Consider the following 22,650-nt stretch of genomic DNA (forward strand, 5'->3'; position numbering starts at 1 on the left):
GGGTCGCGCACGTCGCCGCGTCATCGTCGCAGGGACGGCGCGGCCACGTCACCGCGGATGTATTCCTCGGGGATTTAGATCTGATGGTGTGTACAGCCATCAGATCAAAATCCGCCAGAGGATTTATCCGCTGGAAACGGTCCGTCGGACCATTTCCAGCGGATATCCTCTCGTCTGTACGAGGCCTTAAAGTAACGCAGTGATGTATTTCAAAAAGTGGCCTGGTCATGAATCTTCTGGAGGTCAAGTGGTTAAGGGGTTATTTCTTGATGTTTGTGGTGCCTCAGCGTAGCAGCCGCCACTTTTCATAGTAGACGGACCCTATGTGAAGACCTTGTTTTAGCAGACCCTCGTCTCTATTTTCCTCTTTGTGGCCTATTTGGCCTTTGACATCACCCTCAGAATCAGATGTAGCTGCTCACCCCGCCTACTACAAAAGGTAATTTCAGGAGTCAACACAACGTTTCAAGTCGTTTTTTTGGCAGCAGTTGGAAAGGCTACATAAATGTGGGTACAAGCCGTAGTTTTCTTTTGAGGCTCATCGACTACTTGGTTCCTGGTCCAAGCCTGCACTACTTTTGTCACGGGCATTATCCCATTGGAACAGAAACTGTAGCTTCTTTCTCTCTCCTGGCATTTCTCATAACCTTTTGTTTTTCTTTAAACATAACATTCTTGTTTCTGAAGTGTCTGCTCTCCCACTCGTTACATGAAGTCATGCTTTTTTTTTTTTTTTTTTTTTTTTCTGAAACATTTTTTTACCGTTGTATTTTGCTCCTTGGTGGCCGATTTTTTTACTTTTCTTTAAATAACCTATCCAGTCATCTATTAGATTCAACAAGATACCTACACAAAGTTTAGTAATTGTTCTAGAAATGCTTTCCATCTTCAAGATTTGGTCTCTTTTCTCAGACTTCCTTCATATGACCCGATTTTTCCTTCTGCGTAGAGATTGTGCACGAAGACCTAAAGATGGGTTCGGACGGAGAGAGCGACCAAGCGTCTGGCTCCTCAGATGAGGTTCAGTCACCTGTGCGAGTGAGGATGAGGAACAACGCTGCTCGTAAAATATCTACAGAGGTGAAACGCATTGGTCATTTGCTGTTTTTGTATAGGTTGACCACATAGATAATATGGTTGAAAAAAGACACAAGTCCATCCAGTTCAACCAACAAAGAAAAGATGAGGGGAAAAAAAAGCAAAAAACCTCCATATTCACTATCGAATACCCACAGTTGATCCACAAAAAAACAATAAAGCGTGATCTAATTTGCTCCATCAGGGAGAAAAAAAATCCTTCCTGACCCCCCCCCCCCAAAAAAAAAAGTTGGGATATTTCCTGGATCAACTATACCTATAAATATTAGTATCCAATAGGGTTGTCCCGGTACCACTTTTTTAGGACTGAGTACAAGTACCAATACTTTTTTTCAAGTACTCGCCAATACCGATACTTTTTTTTAAATGTGTCCCCAAATGCAGCCATGTCCCCCCCATATGCAGCCATGTCCCCCCCCACATATGCAGCCATGTCCCCCCCCACATATGCAGCCATGTCCCCCCCCAGATGCAGCCATGTCCCCCCCCAGATGCAGCCATGTCCCCCCCCATATATGCAGCCATGTCCCCCCCCCCATATATGCAGCCATGTCCCCCCCCATATATGCAGCCATGTCCCCCCCCCCCATATGCAGCCATGTCCCCCCCCCCCATATGCAGCCATGTCCCCCCCCCCCATATCCAGCCATGTCCCCCCCCATATCCAGCCATGTCCCCCTTACCGTACATGCTGCCGCGCCGTGCCCCCGCTTGGTTAATACGGGCGGGGAACATTACAGCTTTCATTTGAATTGCTGTAGTCTATTCAAATGAAAGCTGTAATGTTCCCCGCCCGTATTAACCATGCGGGGGTGGGGGGGCAAGTATTCTATTTCGGTATCGGGGGTATTTGCGGGAGTACGAGTACTCCCGCAAATACTCGGAATCGGTATCGGGACAACCCTAGTATCCAGTTTATATTACCGTAGATACTCGAGTATAAGCCGAGTTTTTCAGCCCTTTTTTTAAGGCTGAAAATGCCCCCCTCAGTGTACCTAAAATTCTCGACAGGCTGCGGGCGTCGATTGTTTAAAAGTCATGGTCTCCTCCTGGTCCCTTCCGGCATTTCCCAGCAGACACAGTTCTGCCTATCATGGGTGTTCTCTCATCCTCAGACTCAGTTTCCCAGCAGACACTGCGTTCAGTGTTCTGCCAATCACAGATGTCCTCTTGTCCGAGGATGAAAGGACGTCCGTGATTGGCAGAACACTGAACACAGTGTCTGCTGGGAAACTGAGTCCGAGGATTAGAGAACATCTGTGATAGGCAGAACTCTGTCTGCTGGGAAACGCCCATCACAGAAGGGACCAGGAGGGAATCGTGACTTTTGAACAATCAATGGACGCCCGCAGCCTGTCAAGAATTTCAGGTGCACTGACTCGGGCACAGTGAGGTTGCAATGGGCACAGTGAGGCGTGCAAATGGGCACTGTTGACCCTCTTTTCCGCTTACAGTAGCTGCTGCATTCTCACTCTAGGCTTATACTTGAGTCAATAAGTTTTCCCATTTTTTTTGTGGTAAAATTAGGTACCTTGGCTTATACTCGGGTCGGCTTATATTCGAGTATATACAGTATGTTCATTTAGGAAAGAATCCAGGCCACAGCACAGTGATTCTTCTTTTCTAAGAAGACCATTAAATGGGTTGTAAACCTCCATTTTTAAGTTGTACCTAAAGGTAAGTCTAAAATAAGACTTGCCTATAGGTACAGTAAATATCTCCTAAACGTGTCCCGTTTAGGAGATATTTACTTTGTACTGCGGCGATAAAGTCATTCAATGCCGTTTCTTCACTAGCGAGTGCCGTGACTGGCGGCTCCGGACAGACGCATGAGCCGGAGTCCGTGGTGGACATGAATGCGGCCTCCAGCGTGGGCTTCGTTTGCAAGTAAGTGTCACATAATGTGCTAGTATAGCATACTAGCACATTATGCTTTTACTTTGCAGGGTTTACTTCCTCTTTAAAGGATACGTATAATAAAAATATTGGAGTTCCCATCCACTTGCATATCCTTAAAGGGGTTTCCACCCATTTTTTTAAGTTTATTAAAAGTCAGCAGCTACAAAAAGTGTAGCTGCTGGCTTTTAATAAACTGACACTTACCTGCTCCAGCGACGCGCCGGCCGGGGGTCCGCTCCTCTCCCCCCCTCCCCGGCCGGCGTCTTCATTGTCACTGTGGGCACCCGGCCGCGACAGCTTTTGGCTTCACGGCCGGGCACCCACTGCGCATGCGCGAGCGGCGCTGCGCTGTTTGATTGGACAGGCGATCTACAGGGAGGGGCTGCCAAAAGGCGATATGACGTATCGCCTTTGCAGCCCCTCGGCGGAAAGAGGAAGTGGGACAGGAAGTCCCCTTTTCCTGAAGCCCCCACTCCCCCCCCCCCCCCCCAAAAAAAATTACATGCCAAATGTGGCATGTAAGGGGGAGAGGAGTGGGTTAAGAGGAAGTTCCATTTTTGGGTGGAACTCCTCTTTAAATCGGAGCTCCACCCTAAAGTGGAACTTCCGCTCATTGGATTCCCCCCCCCCCTCCAGTGCCACAATTGGCACCTTTCGGGGGGAAGGGGGGGACAGGATACCTGTCTTTGACGTGGTAGTGACATCACCGCGGGGCTCCCTCCTCTTCCTCACCTGGTCACCAGGCTAATAGGAGAGAGGAGCGGGGCCTCGCGCATGCGCAGTTGGGTTCCCGGCGTGAAGCAGAAAGGCTACACTGCCGGGTTCCCTTACCCGCAATGGCGGCGGCAGTGTTGCCTTTTGGCTTCACGCCGGGAACCCGACATCGAGGGACAGCAGGACAGGTAAGTGTCCATTTATTAAAAGCCAGCAGCTGCAGTATGTGTAGCTTCTGGCTTTGTATTTTTTTATTTTTTTCCCTGACTGAAAAGACATGTGCATTATAGGTGTCCCAACCCTTCGCTACATCCTGCTTGTGGGAGAAGTATAAACATGACGGCCTTGAAGTCTGGATCTTCAAAAACAGTTTCAGCTTCAATATTTTTTCCTATTTTACTTAGGTTCTTTTTGAACCTTAAAGTGGTTGTAAAGGTATTTAAAAAGAAGAAAATAACAAACATGTTATACTTGCCTGCACAGAGTGGGCACGTACCTCTTCTTCATGGGTCCCCCGCCGATGCTCCTGGTTTCTCCTCTATGTCCAGTGCCCCCTATAGGAAGCCGCTTCCCATGGGGACACTTGTGTGTGCTCCCTCTCAAGTCCTACAGCTGTATCAGTTGACACAGAGAGTGTGACTCGACCCCACTCCCTTGTTACATTGACAGCAGCGGGAGCCAATGGCTGCCAGTGGCCCGGCAAAGCCAGTGAGACCCAGAAGTGAGGGGAGAGAAGAGTTGCAGATTTTCACAGCGCTGGATCGAATGAGGGCTCAGGTAATTTAAAATAAGGTGAGGGGATACTGATGCCTAAACATTGTTTACCTTAATACAAGGAATACATGTTTAGGCCTTAGAACTAGTTTATCACCCTGAATAGATCCCCTTCCTTTTGATATCTGTCACATAATGTTGGGAGGGAACATTGAGCCTGAGGTATCTTGGACTGTGACTGCCGCCATTTAATCTGCATCTTGCTCTTTCTCTAGGATATTAATAAGCGTCTGTCCCTCCCAGCGGATATTCGTCTTCCTGAGGGTTATCTGGAGAAGCTGGCTCTCAGTAGCCCTCCATTTGATAAGCCCCTGAGTAGGCGATTAAGGCGAGTCTCTTTGGTAAGTAACACTGTCTGTAAACAAATTTTGTGTTGACGTTGAACCTCTTAAAGGAAAGTCCCTTTTTTGGTTTCCTATTTGATATTTGTGATGATTTACATATTTTTTTTTCCCTTTCAGTCAGAGATTGGTTTTGGGAAGTTGGAGACGTACGTCAAGTTGGACAAATTGGGAGAGGTGGGTAACCAACACTGACAAAGGTTTGGTGAGGAGCTAGACATGATTTGGGTGACAAAAGGGGTCTCCAATACACTTTTAAGCAAGCCAGCAAAAAAAACAAAAAACTAGCTAAAAACACAGGCCCGGATTCAGGTAGAATTGCGCATTATTTACGGAGGCGCAGGGCAAAAACGTTTTTGCCCTGCGCCCCCGCAAATTTGCTCCGCTGCCCTTGATTCACGGAGCAGAAGCTCCGTAAATTGCGCGGGCGCGCCGGCAAAATGCCCGGCGCAAGAGCACGCAATTTCAATGATCCCGTAGGGCAAAATGCCCGGCGCAAGAGCACGCAATTTAAATGATCCTGTAGGGGGCGGGAATCATTTACGATCGGCGCGGGAACGCGCCTAATTTAGAGCGCATGCTCCGTCGGGAAAGTTTCCAGACGTGCATTGCGGCAAATGACGTTGCAAGGACGTCATTTGCTTCAAAGTGAACGTGAATGGCGTCCAGCGCCAACGCAAACTACGTAAAATTCAAATTTCGCGACGCGGGAACGACGGGCTAATAGCAGGGGCAGCCTTGCGCGAAAACCGCCGTACGTAAACGACGTAAATTGCGTACGCAAGGCTCGCGCAACGTTGTGAATCGGTGTTAGTATGCAATTTGCATACTATACACTGAGCACAACGGGAACGCCACCTAGCGGCCACCGCAAGAATGCAGCCTAAGATATGCAGGCATAAGAGCCTTATGCCGCGCAGATCTTAGGCTTCAGTTGGCGTAACGAGGTTCCTGAATCAGGAGCATTCGTTACGCCGGGGCAAGTAAGCAATTGCGCTGTGTAACCTATGGTTACACAGGCGCAATTGCTTCTTGAATCCAGGTCACAGTTTTCAGTTGCATACACGTGCAAATATGCGTGGAATCCACATTGCCATGTCCAAGTACCTCTAGTATGTGTGGTTCCCAACTCTAAACTTAGTTTCCCTCTTTCTAGGGATAAAGGAAGTTGGTAACCTACAGGTTGTAATGCCACCTATAAGAGGATTTGACACTGGCAAACAACAAACTGTAATCCAGCTCACCCCAAAAAAATAAATCGAAAACCAAAAATTTTTTTTTGGAGTTAGTCTTTAACCACTTAAGACCCGGACCAAAATGCAGCTAAAGGACCTTGCCCCTTTTTGCGATTCGGCACTGCGTCGCTTTAACTAACAATTGCGCGGTCGTGCAACGTGGCTCCCAAACAAAATTGGCGTCCTTTTTTCCCCACAAATATAGCTTTCTTTTGGTGGTATTTGATCACCTCTGCGGTTTTAATTTTTTGCGCTATAAACAAAAATAGAGCGACAATTTTGAAAAAAATGAAATATTTTTTACTTTTGGCTATAATAAATATCCCCCAAAAATTATATATATAAACATTTTTTTTTCCTCAGTTTAGGCCGATACGTATTCTTCTACCTATTTTTGGTATAAAAAAAAATCGCAATAAGCGTTTATCGGTTGGTTTGCGCAAAACTTATAGCGTTTACAAAATAGGGGATAGGTTTATTGCATTTTTATCAATAATTTTTTTTTTACTACTAATGGCGGCGATCAGCGATTTTTTTCGTGACTGCGACATTATGGCGGACACTTCAGACAATTGACACATTTTTGGGACCATTGTCGTAATTTTCACAGCAAAAAATGCATTGTTTATTGTGAAAATGACAATTGCAGTTTGGGAGTTAACCACAGGGGGCGCTGATGGGGTTATATGTGACCGGAAGTGTGTTTACAACTGTAGGGGGGTGTGGCTGTAGGTGTGACGTCATCGATTGTGTCCCCCTATAAAAGGGCTCACACGATCGATGCTGCCGCCACAGTGAAGAACGGGGAAGCCATGTTTACACATGGCTCTCCCCGTTCTTCAGCTCCGGGGACCAATCTCGGGACTCCAGCGGCGATCGGGTCCGCGAGTCCTGCGGTCCCGGAGCTTCGGACCGGGTCACGGGCACACGCCCGCGACCCACGGCTGGGTACTAGTACAGGACGTACCTGTACGTACATGTGCCCAGCCGTGCCATTCTGCCGACGTATATGTGCAGGAGGCGGTCCTTGAGTGGTTAAAGGAGTTGTAAAGGAAAAACTTCAGTGTATACCGGCCCCCTGTTATACTTACCTGACCCCTCGAAAGTCCCGCGCTCAGTCCCGAGATCCTCTTCGCCGCTGATTGGCTAGAGCGGATGGATTGAGATCAACGCAGCCATTGGCTGGCACTGCTGTCAATTACATCCAGTGACGCGGCGCGCCGAGGGGCGAGGCCGAGTGATACAGTGAGCGGCTATGGCCGCTCACGGGATCGCGCCCGCACGGACTACACACAATGCGAGCTCTCTCGCATGAACGTGTGTAGTTTGTGCGGGGAGGACCAGAGACAGCCGCTGAGGGACCCCAGAAGACGTGGATCGGGGCCACTCTGTGCAAAATGAACTGCACAGTGGAGGTAAGTATGACATGTTTGTTATTTTAAAGAATTTTTTTTTTCCTTTAGTGACCCTTTAAGTCCTATAGGGATTTCTGTTCTTGACTGACTGTGCCTTTTATGTCTTTCTTTGTCAGGGAACCTACGCTACTGTTTACAAGGGCCGTAGTAAACTGACCGAAAACCTGGTTGCCCTTAAAGAAATTCGCCTGGAACATGAGGAGGGTGCTCCTTGTACAGCCATCAGGGAAGGTAAGTGACAAGGAAACAACGCGAATCTGGAAGGTTATTTTCCTTTGAAATACAGCTGTCTTGTGGGTTACCTCCAAGTCTTTAGGAACATCCAGTTCTGCCTATGGATGCATATTTTGGATGGGTTAGAAACTGATCAATACACACTAAAGATTTTAGCCTTTTAATATGTGGCCAGTGTTTCTAGTAAGCAGTCTTTTGTATATATTGCTTTCTGCTTTCGTTACTTGAACAATACCATTGCGGTTTTCTTACAGTTTCCCTTTTGAAGGATTTAAAACATGCAAATATCGTCACTCTTCATGACATCATCCACACAGAGAGGACCTTGACTCTCGTCTTCGAGTACCTGGTGAGTGATATCTCAAAAATAATCTGTGACTCGTCTATTAATGATGACCTAATGGAGTCTTTACCCGTAGGCCTCTTGCACACTGCAGCTTGAAAAAGCTCAGCACAGCTTTTTTTTTTTTTTTTTTTTTACTGAGCTAAAATTCAACCCATTATTTGTAATGTGCCTATGCACACAGTAGGGTGCATTTTATTTAAATCACTAGTAAAAAGGCTTAATTTAAATCATAACAGAGGTCCTCCCCTTCGCGCACGCCCTGTGATCACCCGAGGCACTGAGACTCGGGTGATCACAGATCCCGAGTAAGGGACTGGTCCCTGCCCCTTACCACGTGATCAGCTGTCAGCCAATGACAGCTGATCACGTGATGTAAACAAAAGCCAGTAATCGTTTTTTCTTTTTGTTCCTGACGCTAGCAGAGTCAGGAGAAAAAAAGATCACCGGCTCATGTGTAAGGGACATTGGTTCAGAGGAGGAAGGAGGCAATTCTGCCTCCTCTGTAAATTCAGTACCCCCTGCCAGTGCCACCTGCGATTTCCACCTATCAATGCCCATGAGTGCCACCTAGCAGTGCTGCCTATCAGTGCCCATTACTGCCACCCATCAGTGCCCCTCACTGACAGCTATTGGTGCCACCTATCAATGCCACCTATTAGAGCCACTTCTCAGTGCCCACCAGTGCCACCTATCAATACCCTTCAGTGCCACCTCTCAGTGCCTCCCATCAGTCCCCGCTACTGTACGCCTTGGCGATGGAGCCCCTGGCATTCTCCCTCAGGATATATCCGGGAAATCAGGGTCTCCGCCGTGGGGAGCTGGTGGAAACGGTCAGTCTGTACACTGACGATATGCTTCTGTACTTGGCTGATGCTAGCCAATGCCTGCAGACTTCCCTTGAGGTTATCCAAAACTTTGGTCGTTACTCTGGTTTGAGGATCAATTGGGATAAATCCCAGATCTTTCCCATTGACGTGAGCGTACTCACAGAGCTTCAGGCCTCCTCCCCCCTCCTTAGGGTTAGCTCCCTGAAATACCTCGGGATCCAGATTACTAGATCTCCTGAGGACTTTGTTAATCTCAACATAGAACCGCTGATGGCGTTTTTAAAATCTAAAATGCAGATATGGGCCGAGTGAACCTAATCAAAATGGTTCTCCTCCCCAAATTTTTGTACGTACCCTGGCATGCCCCTGGATACCTCCCTCTCAGAACTTTTTAAATCCATCAAAGCCATCCTCAATTCGTTGGTGTGGGGCACGTCCTGACAAGCGTTGAAAAATCCCACTGAGTTAGGGGGCGCAGCATTACCCGCTTTAACCCATATTACATGGCGGCGCAACTCTCCTACTTCTTTTACCTGAACAAGCACCATAGGTTACCTTACACTGATATGCTCCCCTCATGTTCCCGGGCTTACTCACCCTTTCCAGGTTCTCTTTAAGGACATGGGGGGTGCTTGGGCGTTGGGAAGTCATAAAGGCCTACTTTACCATCACTGCAAAATCTGGGAAGTGGTGAGGTGCAAACTGAAAACATCACCTACTCACTCTCATACACCCCTATGGGATAACCCTGGCCTAAACAAATTGCTTACCGTCCCGGACCAGGTCCTTTGGCTCAATCAGGGGGTGAGGTATTTGTCTGACGTCTATCATGGCACTGTTTTGAAATAGTTTCAGCAGCTTGAAGACGGATTCAACCTCCCTAATTCCACGCATTTTCGCTACCTCCAGCTCCGCCATGCCCTTCGGACTCAATTTGGGGATACACCTCCCAATGTTGAACAACTCGATATTCTTTACACCATAGCAGGGTAGGATTCCCGAAAACGAATTTTAGTGTTCTATAACTCTCTCCTTCGTCCCCCTACTGCTATTCTGGCTTATTAACTCAAAGATCGTTGGTCTGGGGATGTGGGGGAGCTGGAGGATGACGACTGGGAGGATTCTTTAGACGCCAGTAAAAAGGTTTAGACCAAACTGTCGGACCGCCTTACACATTTATATATTCTGCATAGATCTTATCTGACCCCTATCCTTTTAGCCAAATATAAACCTGATCACAACCCACTGTGCCCTAGATGCGATAGTCCCTCCAGTACCTTCTTTCACCTTCTCTGGTCATGCCCGGTAATACAAGACTATTGGTCGCACATAGTGAGATTTATCCATGATGAGATGGGGTCTCCCCTGACGCTATGCCCTAAACGATGCTTACTGGGGGTGTTCCCAGATCCAGACTTGGATAAACACCTTAAAGTGGATGTAAAGCCCCAAAAAAAAAATGTTTTGATGTCACAATGTAGAGAATAAGATTTCCTATCATCTGTGCCCAGTCTTGCCACACAGAGTTAATCCGGCTCTGAGCAATCCTCTTTTATTGTTCAGTGAAAATTAACAGACTTCCAGATAAAAACCTGTCTAAAAAGTCCTTTTCGTCCCCTTGCTTCGAGTGACAGTCCAATGAACTGTGGATCACCCCCCCCCCCCCCCCATATTATGATAAACATCCAGGAATGTGCATGTGTCCAAGCTAGTGCACGAGATATGTAAAAACCCTGTTACTCGAAGCAAGGGGACGGAAAGGACGTTTTATTTAGACAGGTTTTTATCTGGAAGTCTGTTAATTTTCACTGAACAATAAAAGAGGATTGCTCAGAACTGGATTTACTCTGTGTGGCAAGATTGGGCACAGATGATAGGAAATCTTATTCTCTACATTGTGACATGAAAAAAAAAAAATTTGGGAGTTTACATCCGCTTTAAAATATTTCTCCAGGAGTCGCTTTTTATAGCTAGGTTACTCATAGCGCGAAAATGGCTTCAGGCCGTGCCACCATCTTTCCAGGAGTGGATCTCTGCAGTTAATTGTGTATTGCCATATAAGAAGGAAATCTATGTTCACAGGGGCTGCCCAGCCAAATATGACAAGATTTGGGACACTTGGTTGGGAAATGCTGCCACGTGTAATGAATTGCCTGACTGAGCCTGTTTCTCTCTCTCTCTCTCTCCAGGTTTGGTTGTATATTCTGTGTATGTGATTGGATGGCCCAGCGGGTGTCCCCAATAGGGAATCTGGTCCTCTGGCCTTCCATGTTCTTGCGTCCATCTGTTTGGCCTAGGCACTGCAATGTTATTCGTACTGTACCGATAATTATTGTCTACATCAGGGGTGTCCAAACTTTTTTCAAAGAGGGCCAGATTTGATGAAGTGAACATGCGTGAGGGCCGAATATTTTGCCTGACAATCTTTGAACTATTAAAATTCAGTCTAAGTGTGTTCGTCTGAGCACCAATACACTGCCCAACAAGAATTCTCTTGCCTTTGTGGCTGTGTGTGGTGAAGAGATGAGCGTGGGCATGTTATTTGGATATACCATATATGTTTCTTTTGTTGCCCCAATGAATCCCAGAGCGTTGCTTAGTTTGAGCTTATTTGGATATACCGTATATACCATTGCCATGAATGCAGCCTTACCATTTCCATGAATGCAGCCTTACCATTGCAACCAATGCAGCCTTACCATTGCCATCAGTGCAGCCTGATTGATGCCCATCTGCAGCCATGGAGGGCAGAGGGAGGGGGGCGGGATGAGTGCCGACAGATTACAAACAGGAGAATCTCTTGTTTACACTATGGTCTCTTTAATACAAAGTCCCGCCTCCTATGATAGACCAAACAGCCGTCCAATGGCATCCCAGGAGACGGGACTTCCAATACAGATGCTGCTAAGTAAACAGAAGATTCTCTTCATGTAATCGGATGGCGCTCGTCCTGCCCACTCCTTGTCCCCTCCAAGGCAGCTCCGATAAATACAGCATATATCTTTTGTCACCCTGGGGGCCACAAACAATACATATATCCAAATCCCCAGGGGGGCCATATTAAATCAACAGGGGGGCCGCATTTGGCCCACGGGCCGGACTTTGGACATGCCTGGTCTACATGGATCCCTGTGTTATACTTGCTTCACTTGCACAAGATGTGTCATTGTATACTCCGTATGTCTTTACTTTTCCGAATAATAAAACACCACGTTATTTGTAAAAAAAAAAAAAAAGTCAGCAGCTACAGTGTTTGTAGCTGCTGACTTTAAAAAAAAAAAAAATTGTGGGTGGAACCCCGCTTTAAGTGGCCCTTGCTCTTCAAAAGATTGGGCATCCCTGGTCCACGCAATATCAAATAGAATTTAGCAGGGATGGTTTGAGCCCTTCATAATGGTCACCCCAGAACTTGGCTCCAAGATCTCACCAATACTGAAATATCAGAGCAGTTCTTTTATAAGCCCCATTGGCTCTTTAATCTTTTACATTTTCAATTGTTTTTTTCCACATGCAGGACAAAGATTTGAAGCAATATCTAGATGATTGTGGGAACCTAATAAACCTGCACAACATCAAGGTGAGGCAAGCTGTGTGAAGATGGTAAAAATAATTGTGGTTTTGGTTTTGTGGTGAAGCAGAAGAAATAACATCTCTTTTTTTCTCAGCTCTTTCTTTTCCAGCTTCTCCGAGGCCTCGCGTATTGTCACAGGCGCAAGGTTCTTCATCGAGACCTGAAGCCACAGAACCTGCTGATCAACGAGAAGGGGGAGCTCAAACTTGCTGACTTTGGTGAGAAATCAGCCAAGGGAGCCAGCAAAATGCCTTTCTTTTAATGCAAGGAAGCAAGATGTATCATTTGTAGAGAAAAGTTGGCCATACACTGAATGGACTGAACAAAACAGCGATTGGTTGAAAAACTCACTGCAGCTATTGTATTCTGACAGCTGGTGCCGTTGGCTGTCAGAATACCTGAACAGTCACTGCATCTGTTTGGCCAACAATTGTCTGCCTGGCTTTGTCAATTTTTCATCCTGAAAGTTGTTAAGTGAAATACAGAATAATAAAAAAAAAAAAGACGTTGGGTAGAGTGCTGCCAACAGGGCCACCCACTGATTTTAATTTAGGCTGGTTCATTAACCACTTCCATACTGGGCACTTATACACCTTCCTGCCCAGACCAATTTTCAGCTTTCAGTGCTGTTGCACTTTGAATGACAATTGCGCGGTCGTGCTACACTGTACCCAAACTAAATTTGTATCACTTTGTTCCCACAAATAGAGCTTTCTTTTGGTGGTATTTGATCACCTCTGGGATTTATTTTTCTGCTAAAAAAAATAAATAAAAAAGCCTGAAAATTTAGAAAAACAAATGCTTTTTTTTTGGTTTCCGTTACAAAACGTTGTAAATAAGTAAGTTTTATCCTTCACGGTTGGGCACAGATGGGGCGGCACGTATGGGCACAGATGAGGCGGCACGGATGGGCGGCACAGATGGGCGGCACAGATGGGTGGCACGGATGTACTGTCATATTTTGTACTGATGGATGCCAATCAGTGATGCCCATTGTGGGCACTGATTGGCATCCATTGTGGGCACTGATTGGCATCCATTGTGGGCACTGATTGGCATCTATTGTGGGCACTGATGGCATCCCTGGTGGTCTAGGGTGGCATACCTGGTGGTGGGCATCCTTGGTGGTCTGGTGGCATACCTGGTGGTTAGGTGGCATCCCTGGTGGTCTAGTGTGGGCATCCTTGGGGGGGGGGGGGGGCTGCGCTGATAATTGATCAGCACAAACCCCCCCTGTCAGAGGAGCAGCCGATCGGCTCTCCTCTACTCGCATCTGACAGACGCGAGTGAGGAAAAGCCGATCACGGCTGCTCTTGTTTACATTGTGATTGGACACGGCTGATGACGTGGTAAAGGGTCTCCGAGGGAGACTCTTTACCTAGATCGGGGTTGCGGGGTGTCAGACTGACACCCCGCGCAGCGGCTCAATATTCTGAGGATGTCATATGACGTCCACTCAGGATGTTGAAACCACTTTGCCGCCGTAATTTTTCAATAGGGCGGGCGGCAAGTGGTTAAAAAACAGACAAAATATACTTGGTGTATGTGCAGCTGCATACTGTAGTATATAAGTGAACATGAAAATGAAGAGCAGGTGAAGCGATGCATTTCACCCAAGAAGAGCTTCCTTAGGTTCCACTTAGTTTTTCAGTCTTTAAGATATCGTAGCCAAAAAGGACTTGATATACTTTATATTGTCAAAAGTATTGGGGCACTTGCCATGATTTTTAATGGTATCCCAGTCTTAGTCCATAGGGTTCAATATTGAGTTGGTCCACCCTTTGCAGCTATAACAGCTTAAACTCTTCTGGGAAGGCTGTCCACAATGTTTAGGAGTGTGTCTATGGGAATGTTTGACCATTCTTCCAGAAGAGCCATTTGTGAGGTCAGGCACTGATGTGGACGAGAAGGCCTGGCTCGCAGTTTCCGCTTGAATTCATCCCAAAGGTGTTCTATCGGGTTGAAGTCAGGACTCTCTGCAGGCCAGTCAAGTTCCTCCACCTTAAACTCACTCATTCATGTCTTTATAGATATTGTTTGTGCACTGGTGCATAGTCCTGTTGCAACAGGAAGGGGCCATCTCCAAACTGTTCGCACAAAGTTGGGAGCATGAAACTGTCCAAAATGTTATGGTATGCCGACGCTTTGAGATTTCCTTTGCTGGAACTAAGAGGCCAAGCCCAACCCCTGAAAAACAACCCCACACCATAATCCCCCCTTCACCAAATGATTTTGACCAGTGCACAAAAGCAAGGTCCATAAAGACATGGATGAGTGAATTTGGGGTGGAGGAACTTACAAATGCCCTTCTGGAAGAATGGTCAAACATTCCCATAGATACACTCCTAGACTTTGTGGACAGCCTTCCCAGAAGAGTTGAAGCTGTTATAGCTGCAAGGGTGGCCAATATTGAACCCTACGAATTAAGACTGGAATGCCATTAAAGTTCATGTGCGTGTAGGTCTCTGAATACTTTTAAAAATATATAGTGTATGTGTGTGTGTGTGTGTGTATATGTGTATATATATATATATATATATATATATATATGTGTGTGTGTGTGTGTGTGTGTGTGTATGTGTGTATATATATATATATATATATATATATATATATATATATATATATATATATATATATATATAATTATTAGTCCTTTTTGGCTACAATATCATAAAGATTGAAAAACTAAGAGGATCCTGAGGAAGCTCTTCTTGTGCGAAACACATCGATCCACCTGCACTTAGTTTTTCATGTTCACCTCTAATTGTATAAACTTTTATGCTGTATTTGTAGCTGGTATCTAATGTTTTTATATGTTGTTGTGCTTTTTAATCTGCAAAATAAAAATAGGCTTTTATGTTTATTTTTTTCTAATTCTTTGTTTTGTATTTGGGCACATGAAAATCCCTATTTCCCGCAGTCTCTTCTTTGTAGGGGCATGTGAGTGCTTTCTTTTTGATTCATGATTATAGCTGGGGATTGTGCCAACTGTATACAAAGTGATCTCCCACCCAATATTTGTACAGTTCAAGAGCATACAGCTTTTTTGCTTCTCCCAGCATGCAACAGATATTGCATGTTAAAAGCAGTACACATAGTAAACCAGAAAGAAGACAATCTTTATACTGTGCATGGATAAAAGTAAAAGATAATGGGCATTTGAAAGTTAAATGTTCCTCAGTCAAACCTTAAAGTTCAAACTTGATAAGCATACAAGGAGCCACCCTCCCTGCTCATGGTCTTTGTTTTGTCCCCGGATATTGCTGTAATGGTGTAATGCTGTATTGCTGTAATGCCCCTGTTCACTATACGCACTTTATATGGGAACTCTTTTTGCTTACATTTGGTACATACCCATTCATGTCTCGGCCATCACTCAGATTTGAGAGGATGATGCAGAACATAGATAGGCAGCCCTACCCACCCTACATGTGAGTAGGTCTCTAGAATGAGGCTGTGAGTTGCAATGAGCTCATATTTTACCTTTGCATTGGTGTAGTCCCAACAGAAGGATGCTGGCTCAAGAGAAAAAAGTTTTTTTCTGATGGTTTAATGTTTTTTTTTTACTGCTTAGCTTCTAGTGATATTGTCTTGTGAGTTGATAATGGTGAAGGAAAAGGAAGGAAGATGTCACACTTCACTTTTTTTCTTTCTAGGCTTGGCACGGGCAAAATCTATCCCCACCAAGACCTACTCCAATGAGGTGGTGACTCTCTGGTATCGGCCCCCAGATATTCTCCTGGGATCAACAGAATACTCTACGCAGATTGATATGTGGTAAGTAAAATGCAGAAGTGGACACCCAGATGTTAAGTTGTGGTTATCTGGCTTTTATACTGAACTTTAGTGATTTTAAAGCGAAATTTCAACCAAAAGGGGAAGTTCCACTTTTCTGCCTCCTCCTCCTCTAAAACTTCCACTTGGATCGCTCCTACCACTTGGATCGCCTAGGCCCCCTCTCTCTGCCTGCAGGCTCTTGGGACACGTCACATGTCAGACGGCTACAGGTCCAATCACAAAGCGCAGCTCACATATGATGTGCGCAGCCTATTGCATTAGGGTGTGCACACAAAAGCTCAAACGCACATGCATGTGTGTGTAAATACAGTTTATATACACACAATCTTCCTTGTGTCACTTTGCCCTGCCGGAACATTATCTCCCTGCCTGCAGAGCCGCTCAGTGGGAGTTCTTTGCCATCTCCCCACCGACACACAGCGATAATGCGAACAGTGGGATTAGGGTGTGCCCAGGCACAGACGGCACACCCTGTGCACACGCCTATGCACATGTGGAATGGGAAGTCAGCTGTGAAGTCACAGCGGGCTTCCTACACTAAAGATGCTAGCCCTGGGGACCTGAAGATCAGTATAGAACTGGCCCAGCCGAGGACCGCACTGGATCGATCGACAGGTAAGTATCCTTTTATTAAAAGCCAGCAGCTACAGTATTTTATAGATGCTGACTTTTAACTTTTTGTTCTCAGAGGGAAAATACTCTTTGAGGTAACATTAAAGGTTCCTTTTTTACCTTTTAAAATAACAAGCGTATTATACTTGCTTACTCTGTGCAATGGTTTTGGACAGAGCAGCCCCAATCCTCCTCTTCTCGGGTCCCCCACTGGCACTTCTGGCTCTTTCTCAACGTGTGCCCCCAAAGGAAGCTGCTTCCTATTGGGGTATTGTTCAGGCTTGCTCTCATGCCGCCTTCTCTGCGTCCATTGACACAGAATTTGATCAACATCCACGGGAGTCAATGGCTCCCGCTGCTATCAATCTGTGCAGTGAGGAGGGACAGAGCCAGGAGTGCTGCTGCTCTCATGCACATTGTTGGATTGGGATCGGTCTTAGGTAAGTATAAGAGGGGTGAGGGGGGACAAGTGCAGCACAGAAGGTTTTTAAGGTAAAAAAAACCTTGAGGCTCCATGCACACGTTGCTGCTACAGGAGTTTTGTGTCCTGCCTGTAGAAGCAACTCAATGTTATCCTATGTGTCCTTGCACATTAGGACGTTTACAGGCATGTTTTGAGATTAACGTTTAGTGGCAGGAAAAAAACCTCTTCTCATTTCTGATTGGAGCTCACTGGCAAAAAACTTGTCTAAACTTTGTACAAAAAAATGCTCTGTAAAGCCTAATGCCCTGTACACATGATTGGAGTTTCCGTCGGAATAAACTCTGACGAGTTTTTCCCATGGAATTTCGTTCAAGCTGTCTTGCATACAAACGGACACACCAAATACCGACCGTCAAAAATGCGGTGACGTACAACACTAGGACGAGCCTAGAAACATTTAAGTTCAATGCTTTCAAGCATGCATCGAATTGTTTCCGAGCATGCATGTTTTTTTCCCTGTCGGAGTTCCATACAGACGAACGGAATTTCCGAGAACGTGTTTTCTTTCTAACTCCGTTGGAATTTCCGATGAAAAAGGTCAGATGGGGCACACACACGGTCAGAATAACCGATTTGAAAAAATCCCGTCTGACTTTTTCCATCGGAAATTCCGATCGTGTGTGCAAGGTAAAAGGCTTTACAATCACTTTAAAAACAAAAATGTAACATATTGCAACTTACCAGTCCTTAGATGGTGACTGCAGTAGTTTTTGTTTTTCAGGATAAGAACATTTTCAGAAAGTACAGAAAATGCATGTTAATTCTGCTCGAAATGCAGTGTCCTTGTCACTTCTTGTGTGCTTTTTAAGCACATGTTTAAGAACATGTTCGCCTTTGGGAACATGTTCCACCCATTTTAAGGACGTGTCAGGCCCCGTACACACGTCCGAGGAACTCGATGGGCAAAACTCATAGTTTTGCTCGTCGAGTTCTGTGTGAAGCCGCCGAGGATCTCGGCGAGCCAACTTTCCTCATTGAACAACGAGGAAGTAGAGAACATGTTCTCTATTTGGCTCGACGAGGAACTCGTCGGCTTCCTCGGCCGAAAGTGTACACACAGCCGGGTTTCTCGGCAGAATTCAGCTCCGATCGAGTTTCTGGCTGAATTCTGCCGAGAAACTTGGTCGTGTGTACAGGGCCTCACATGCTCCCAATGCTGCAGCCGCTGCCTGATTTCCCCCCCCTGTGACAGCAGTACAGGGAGAAGTTCCCCATACTAGCTGTCAGTTTTTTTAAATCAGCGCAGCTGAATCATTCTCACACAGAGTTCTGTTTGTAAATGAACTACAACTCCTGACATCCTTTGCAGATGTCGGCTTGTAGTTCTCAATGAACGACAACGATGCTGTGGTAGTTCATTGATTCTTCCTGTCAGTGTATGTGCCTGCCCGTGCAGAATTTACAGACGCACAGATAAAATGACAGGTCTGCAGAAACTTTACAGGCTCCAAAAAAAATCATTTTTTTTTATCCTGCAAAACAAATATGCATTTTTTTTTTTAATTGAACTTATCCTTTAGGAAAGCAGACAAACTTATCAATCATATAAACTACTAATCCTATAAATCCACTATGTAACAGAGATAAAGAAAGGCAGACATGTTTGTGTGATGACCATGGCTCCTTTTATAAATACATTAGAGAAAAAAACAGCATAGCCACAAAGGAACAGGAACTGTGCTGATTTTAAAGACACTTCTGAGTAAAACACACAGCTCTGTCCAAAATGTTTGCCTTTGGCAAGTTACAGAGGGCCATATTTCCCGTCGGGTACGTTGTTTTCCTAAGTCGTTCTTGAATACGAATTTTCGTCAATGACACACACGTCGGCGTCATTGACGTTTTCTGTCGAGAACTGGAGCATGCGCACTGGGCTATTTTAAGCATGCACAGTTCGATTGGCACGGGGGCGCACTTAATTTAAATACAAGCCGCCCCCTTTGAATTACGCGGGGATACGCCGGGCCATTTACACCACGCCGCCGCAAATTACGGAGCAAGTGCTTTGCGAATAAGGCACTTGCTCCAGTAAGCTGTGGCGTAGTGTAAATGACTTACACTACGCCGGCGGCGTATCTACGAGAATCTGGCCCAGAATTTTAATTAATTTTTTATGACCGATCTATTACTTTTTGTCAGATATTAAACATAATATTCTTTATTTTTTTTTCAGGGGCGTTGGATGCATCTTTTATGAGATGGTCACCGGGCGACCTCTTTTCCCAGGATCTACTGTGGAAGAACAGTTGCACTTTATATTCAGGATACTCGGTAAATAAATGCACTAACCTACCGTCATTCAGAAGCACTCTTCTGACCTCTCCCTGTTTATGAGGATAGGTGGAGGAACACAAATACAGAGGAGGAATGAAGGAGAAGCAGGGCATTGCTTCCCTTGCAGACCCTCAGATACAGCTTCCTACCCATCAAGCCATCAGGGCAACAGTGAGCAGCAGTAGCAGTAATGACATTACCCGATCTCACTATAAATCTGAGACTAGCAATGCTCACACAGCAGATACTGTATACAGCTAAGAGGCTACAGAATATTGGTGCCTAGTCAAATTGGGGCATGCTCTCAAATTGTCCGACAACAAATGTGTTCCGTTGGATTATCCAATCGTGTGCACACAAATCCAAAGTACAAACACGCATGCTCGGAAGCAATGCTAACCATCAGACAACATTAGCAGAAGTTGCCCAAAGGGTGGCGCTAAAGAGCTGAAAAACCACGTAGTTTGCTGTATGTTGGCTGAAAATGTTCTGCCATCTGTATGCTGAACAAGTTCACGGACAACGCCCTTTGGACAAAAATCCACAGATTTGTCCGATTGGAAGTCCGATCGTGTGTACGAGGCTTTGGTGTAGCAATAGGTTGCTAAATGTTGTACCTTCATTAAATGTAAACATATTGCTACACTTAGAGGTGCCTCTCTTTTCTTTTATACTCAGTTGTGACATGATGCTACTCTTATATCAAAACATCGCTTGTATATCAAGTCAAAATTTGTTTAAAAATGTTGCTCCTTTCAAAACACTCTCAAACCAAGGTTTTACTGTATTTGGATAGTTGCCTTCATTTACCAAGCCTCTATTCTTTTCAGGGACACCCACTGAAGAAACGTGGACTGGTATCCTATCTAATGAAGAATTTAAATCCTACAGTTATCCCAAATATTTTCCAGATCCTATCCAGAAGCACGCACCCAGGTATGGGCTGCAAAAGATCCAAAATGTTCTCATTATTTCATGTGATGCTTTACTGCCATCTAAATGTACTTTCCTTTATCTCCGTAGGCTGGATTCAGATGGGGCAAATCTTCTCTCTAAGCTCTTACAGGTCAGTAAAAAAGAGAAGGGGCTGACTGTGAGTGGTAATGATCATTTGCATAATGAGTACACCACTGTAATTCATATAACTATCAACTGCTATCCTGCTGCTCATACCTAGCCCAACAGCCTGCAATCTTAAAATCATCATCCCTGTAGTCCAAAACTTCCCTAAAAATAGCAGAGGCTGGCAGCTGAATGGTTAACACAGTTGTCTTGAGGACAGACCGACAACATGTGTTCTTACTGTTGTGATGGAGAACATGCCCACAAAGCTGGCGGAATATATAAAGTTGATAGGTCGCAATATAGGGGTGTAAAAAACGTAATCTCCCCAGAAAAGTCCATGTTATTACATTAAAGTCCAATATGTCCATAGGATAATCCATCCAAAGTCTGTATGCAGGGCCAAAGAAGCACATATAGTAGGCAGCTCCACCAGAGAGACGGGAATCCAGCTCTGAAATTCAGCAAAAGGACGCAAGGGGGGCGCCAACTAAGTGCAGTATTAATAGTAGGCTTTAATAAAACAGCCAAATGGAAACTTGCATAAATAAGATGCAATGCACTTGTCAGCAGATTAAAAGATGTTACAGGGATCAGTCATCCCGGAGAAGCAGCCACATGGGGGAGAAAGCTGTGGGGCCACTCATCAGCCAAAGCAGGAAGTCTCAGGAACCACCATGGATCGTGGCACAGGAAGTGACGTCACACCAGGGGACGGCCTGTAACCATGTTGAGAGAACCTGGTTGGTCTGTGACCATGGTAAACACCCCCCCGGACGTCCTGGACTTTAATGGGGGATATCTGAATGATGCCTACAGCTACAGGCATCATTCAGATATCCTTTTCAGGCGGCGATTCTGCGCACCATAAGAATGATCATAGCGGCAGTTCCACCGATTCATCGTTCTTATAGGCGGTGGGAGGGGACATCCGCCGCCATCCGGTGCTTCTCTGGGTTCTCCCGTGCCATCGGAGGCCCGCAGAACGAATCGGCCGCCGCCGGATGAAGAGCATAGAGATTTCTGGTGACCAGATGGTCTCGGTCATCTCTATGACTGTCGGAGGCCCAGACGCGACGTTACGTTATTCCGGGTACCCGGAAGTAAACAAAGCCGCAATCGCGGCTGAAAGCATGAGATCAGTGAATTTTTTTTTTTCACGATCTCGTGCTTACCAGCCTCTCCATAAAGAGGACCTGTCACACACCATTGCTATAACAAGGGATGTTTACATTCCTTGTAATAGGAATAAAAGTGATCAAAAATTTTTTTTTTTTTTAAAAAGTGAATAAATAAAAACAATTAAGTAAAATAATCAAAAAAAAAATTAAAAAGCCCCTGTCCCCAGTAGCTCACGCTCAGAAGCGAACGCACACGTAAGTCCCGCCCACATATGTAAACTGACAAAATACCGTACACTGTGGAGGAGAAGTGTGTAATAATTCAACTTGACTCTTTCTCGGGCAAGAGGAGGTAAATATTTGAGTCTTTTAGGGCCGACTCGCAACACTTGTGGTGCAGGAAACCCACGTTTTCACAAGTGTTTTCCACGCCGCACAGAAATGCACTGCCCACTGTTGACACAATGTAGCAAACGCAGGTGCGCTCGCGGGCCAGCAAAACGCATGGTACTGCAGTACCTGAAGTTTGGTGCAGCGCAAGTTAAAAAATTGGGCCTGCTGTACTTTTTGCGCATAAAAATACAGGAATCTGCAAAGACGCGCCTTTTATGTTGTGAACCGGCCCTAAGGGGTAACGTGACAGATGCTCTTTAGCTAAAGGAAGTAGAATGCAGACATGTTTATCACTATGTGAGTTATGGCTTTATTATTTCTGTATTCCAGTTGGAGGGAAGAAGGAGGATCTCTGCGGATGAAGCCATGAAACGTTCATACTTCCAGGAACTGGGCGAGCGGATTCACAAATTGCCAGACAGTAAGGACCTTCTATAGAATTCCTCTTC

General features: G+C 45.5%; 1 protein-coding gene across 2 annotated transcripts in view; it reads left to right on the forward strand.

Moving 5' to 3' along the window:
- The window catches only part of CDK16 (cyclin dependent kinase 16), a 57,309-nt gene that overhangs the window by 24,586 nt on the left and 10,073 nt on the right, over positions 1-22,650 (forward strand). For both annotated transcript variants that reach the window (XM_040324357.1, XM_040324358.1), the window contains 12 exons: positions 950-1,080; positions 4,701-4,826; positions 4,947-5,003; positions 7,593-7,707; positions 7,965-8,059; positions 12,398-12,460; positions 12,549-12,672; positions 16,114-16,234; positions 19,525-19,622; positions 20,456-20,561; positions 20,649-20,691; positions 22,532-22,622. In XM_040324357.1, coding sequence (XP_040180291.1) covers positions 950-1,080; positions 4,701-4,826; positions 4,947-5,003; positions 7,593-7,707; positions 7,965-8,059; positions 12,398-12,460; positions 12,549-12,672; positions 16,114-16,234; positions 19,525-19,622; positions 20,456-20,561; positions 20,649-20,691; positions 22,532-22,622 — 1,170 coding nt within the window. The remainder of the gene's footprint in view (positions 1-949; positions 1,081-4,700; positions 4,827-4,946; positions 5,004-7,592; positions 7,708-7,964; positions 8,060-12,397; positions 12,461-12,548; positions 12,673-16,113; positions 16,235-19,524; positions 19,623-20,455; positions 20,562-20,648; positions 20,692-22,531; positions 22,623-22,650) is intronic.

This window comes from Rana temporaria, chromosome 9 (assembly GCF_905171775.1).
Source record: "Rana temporaria chromosome 9, aRanTem1.1, whole genome shotgun sequence".
Taxonomy (NCBI): domain Eukaryota; kingdom Metazoa; phylum Chordata; class Amphibia; order Anura; family Ranidae; genus Rana; species Rana temporaria.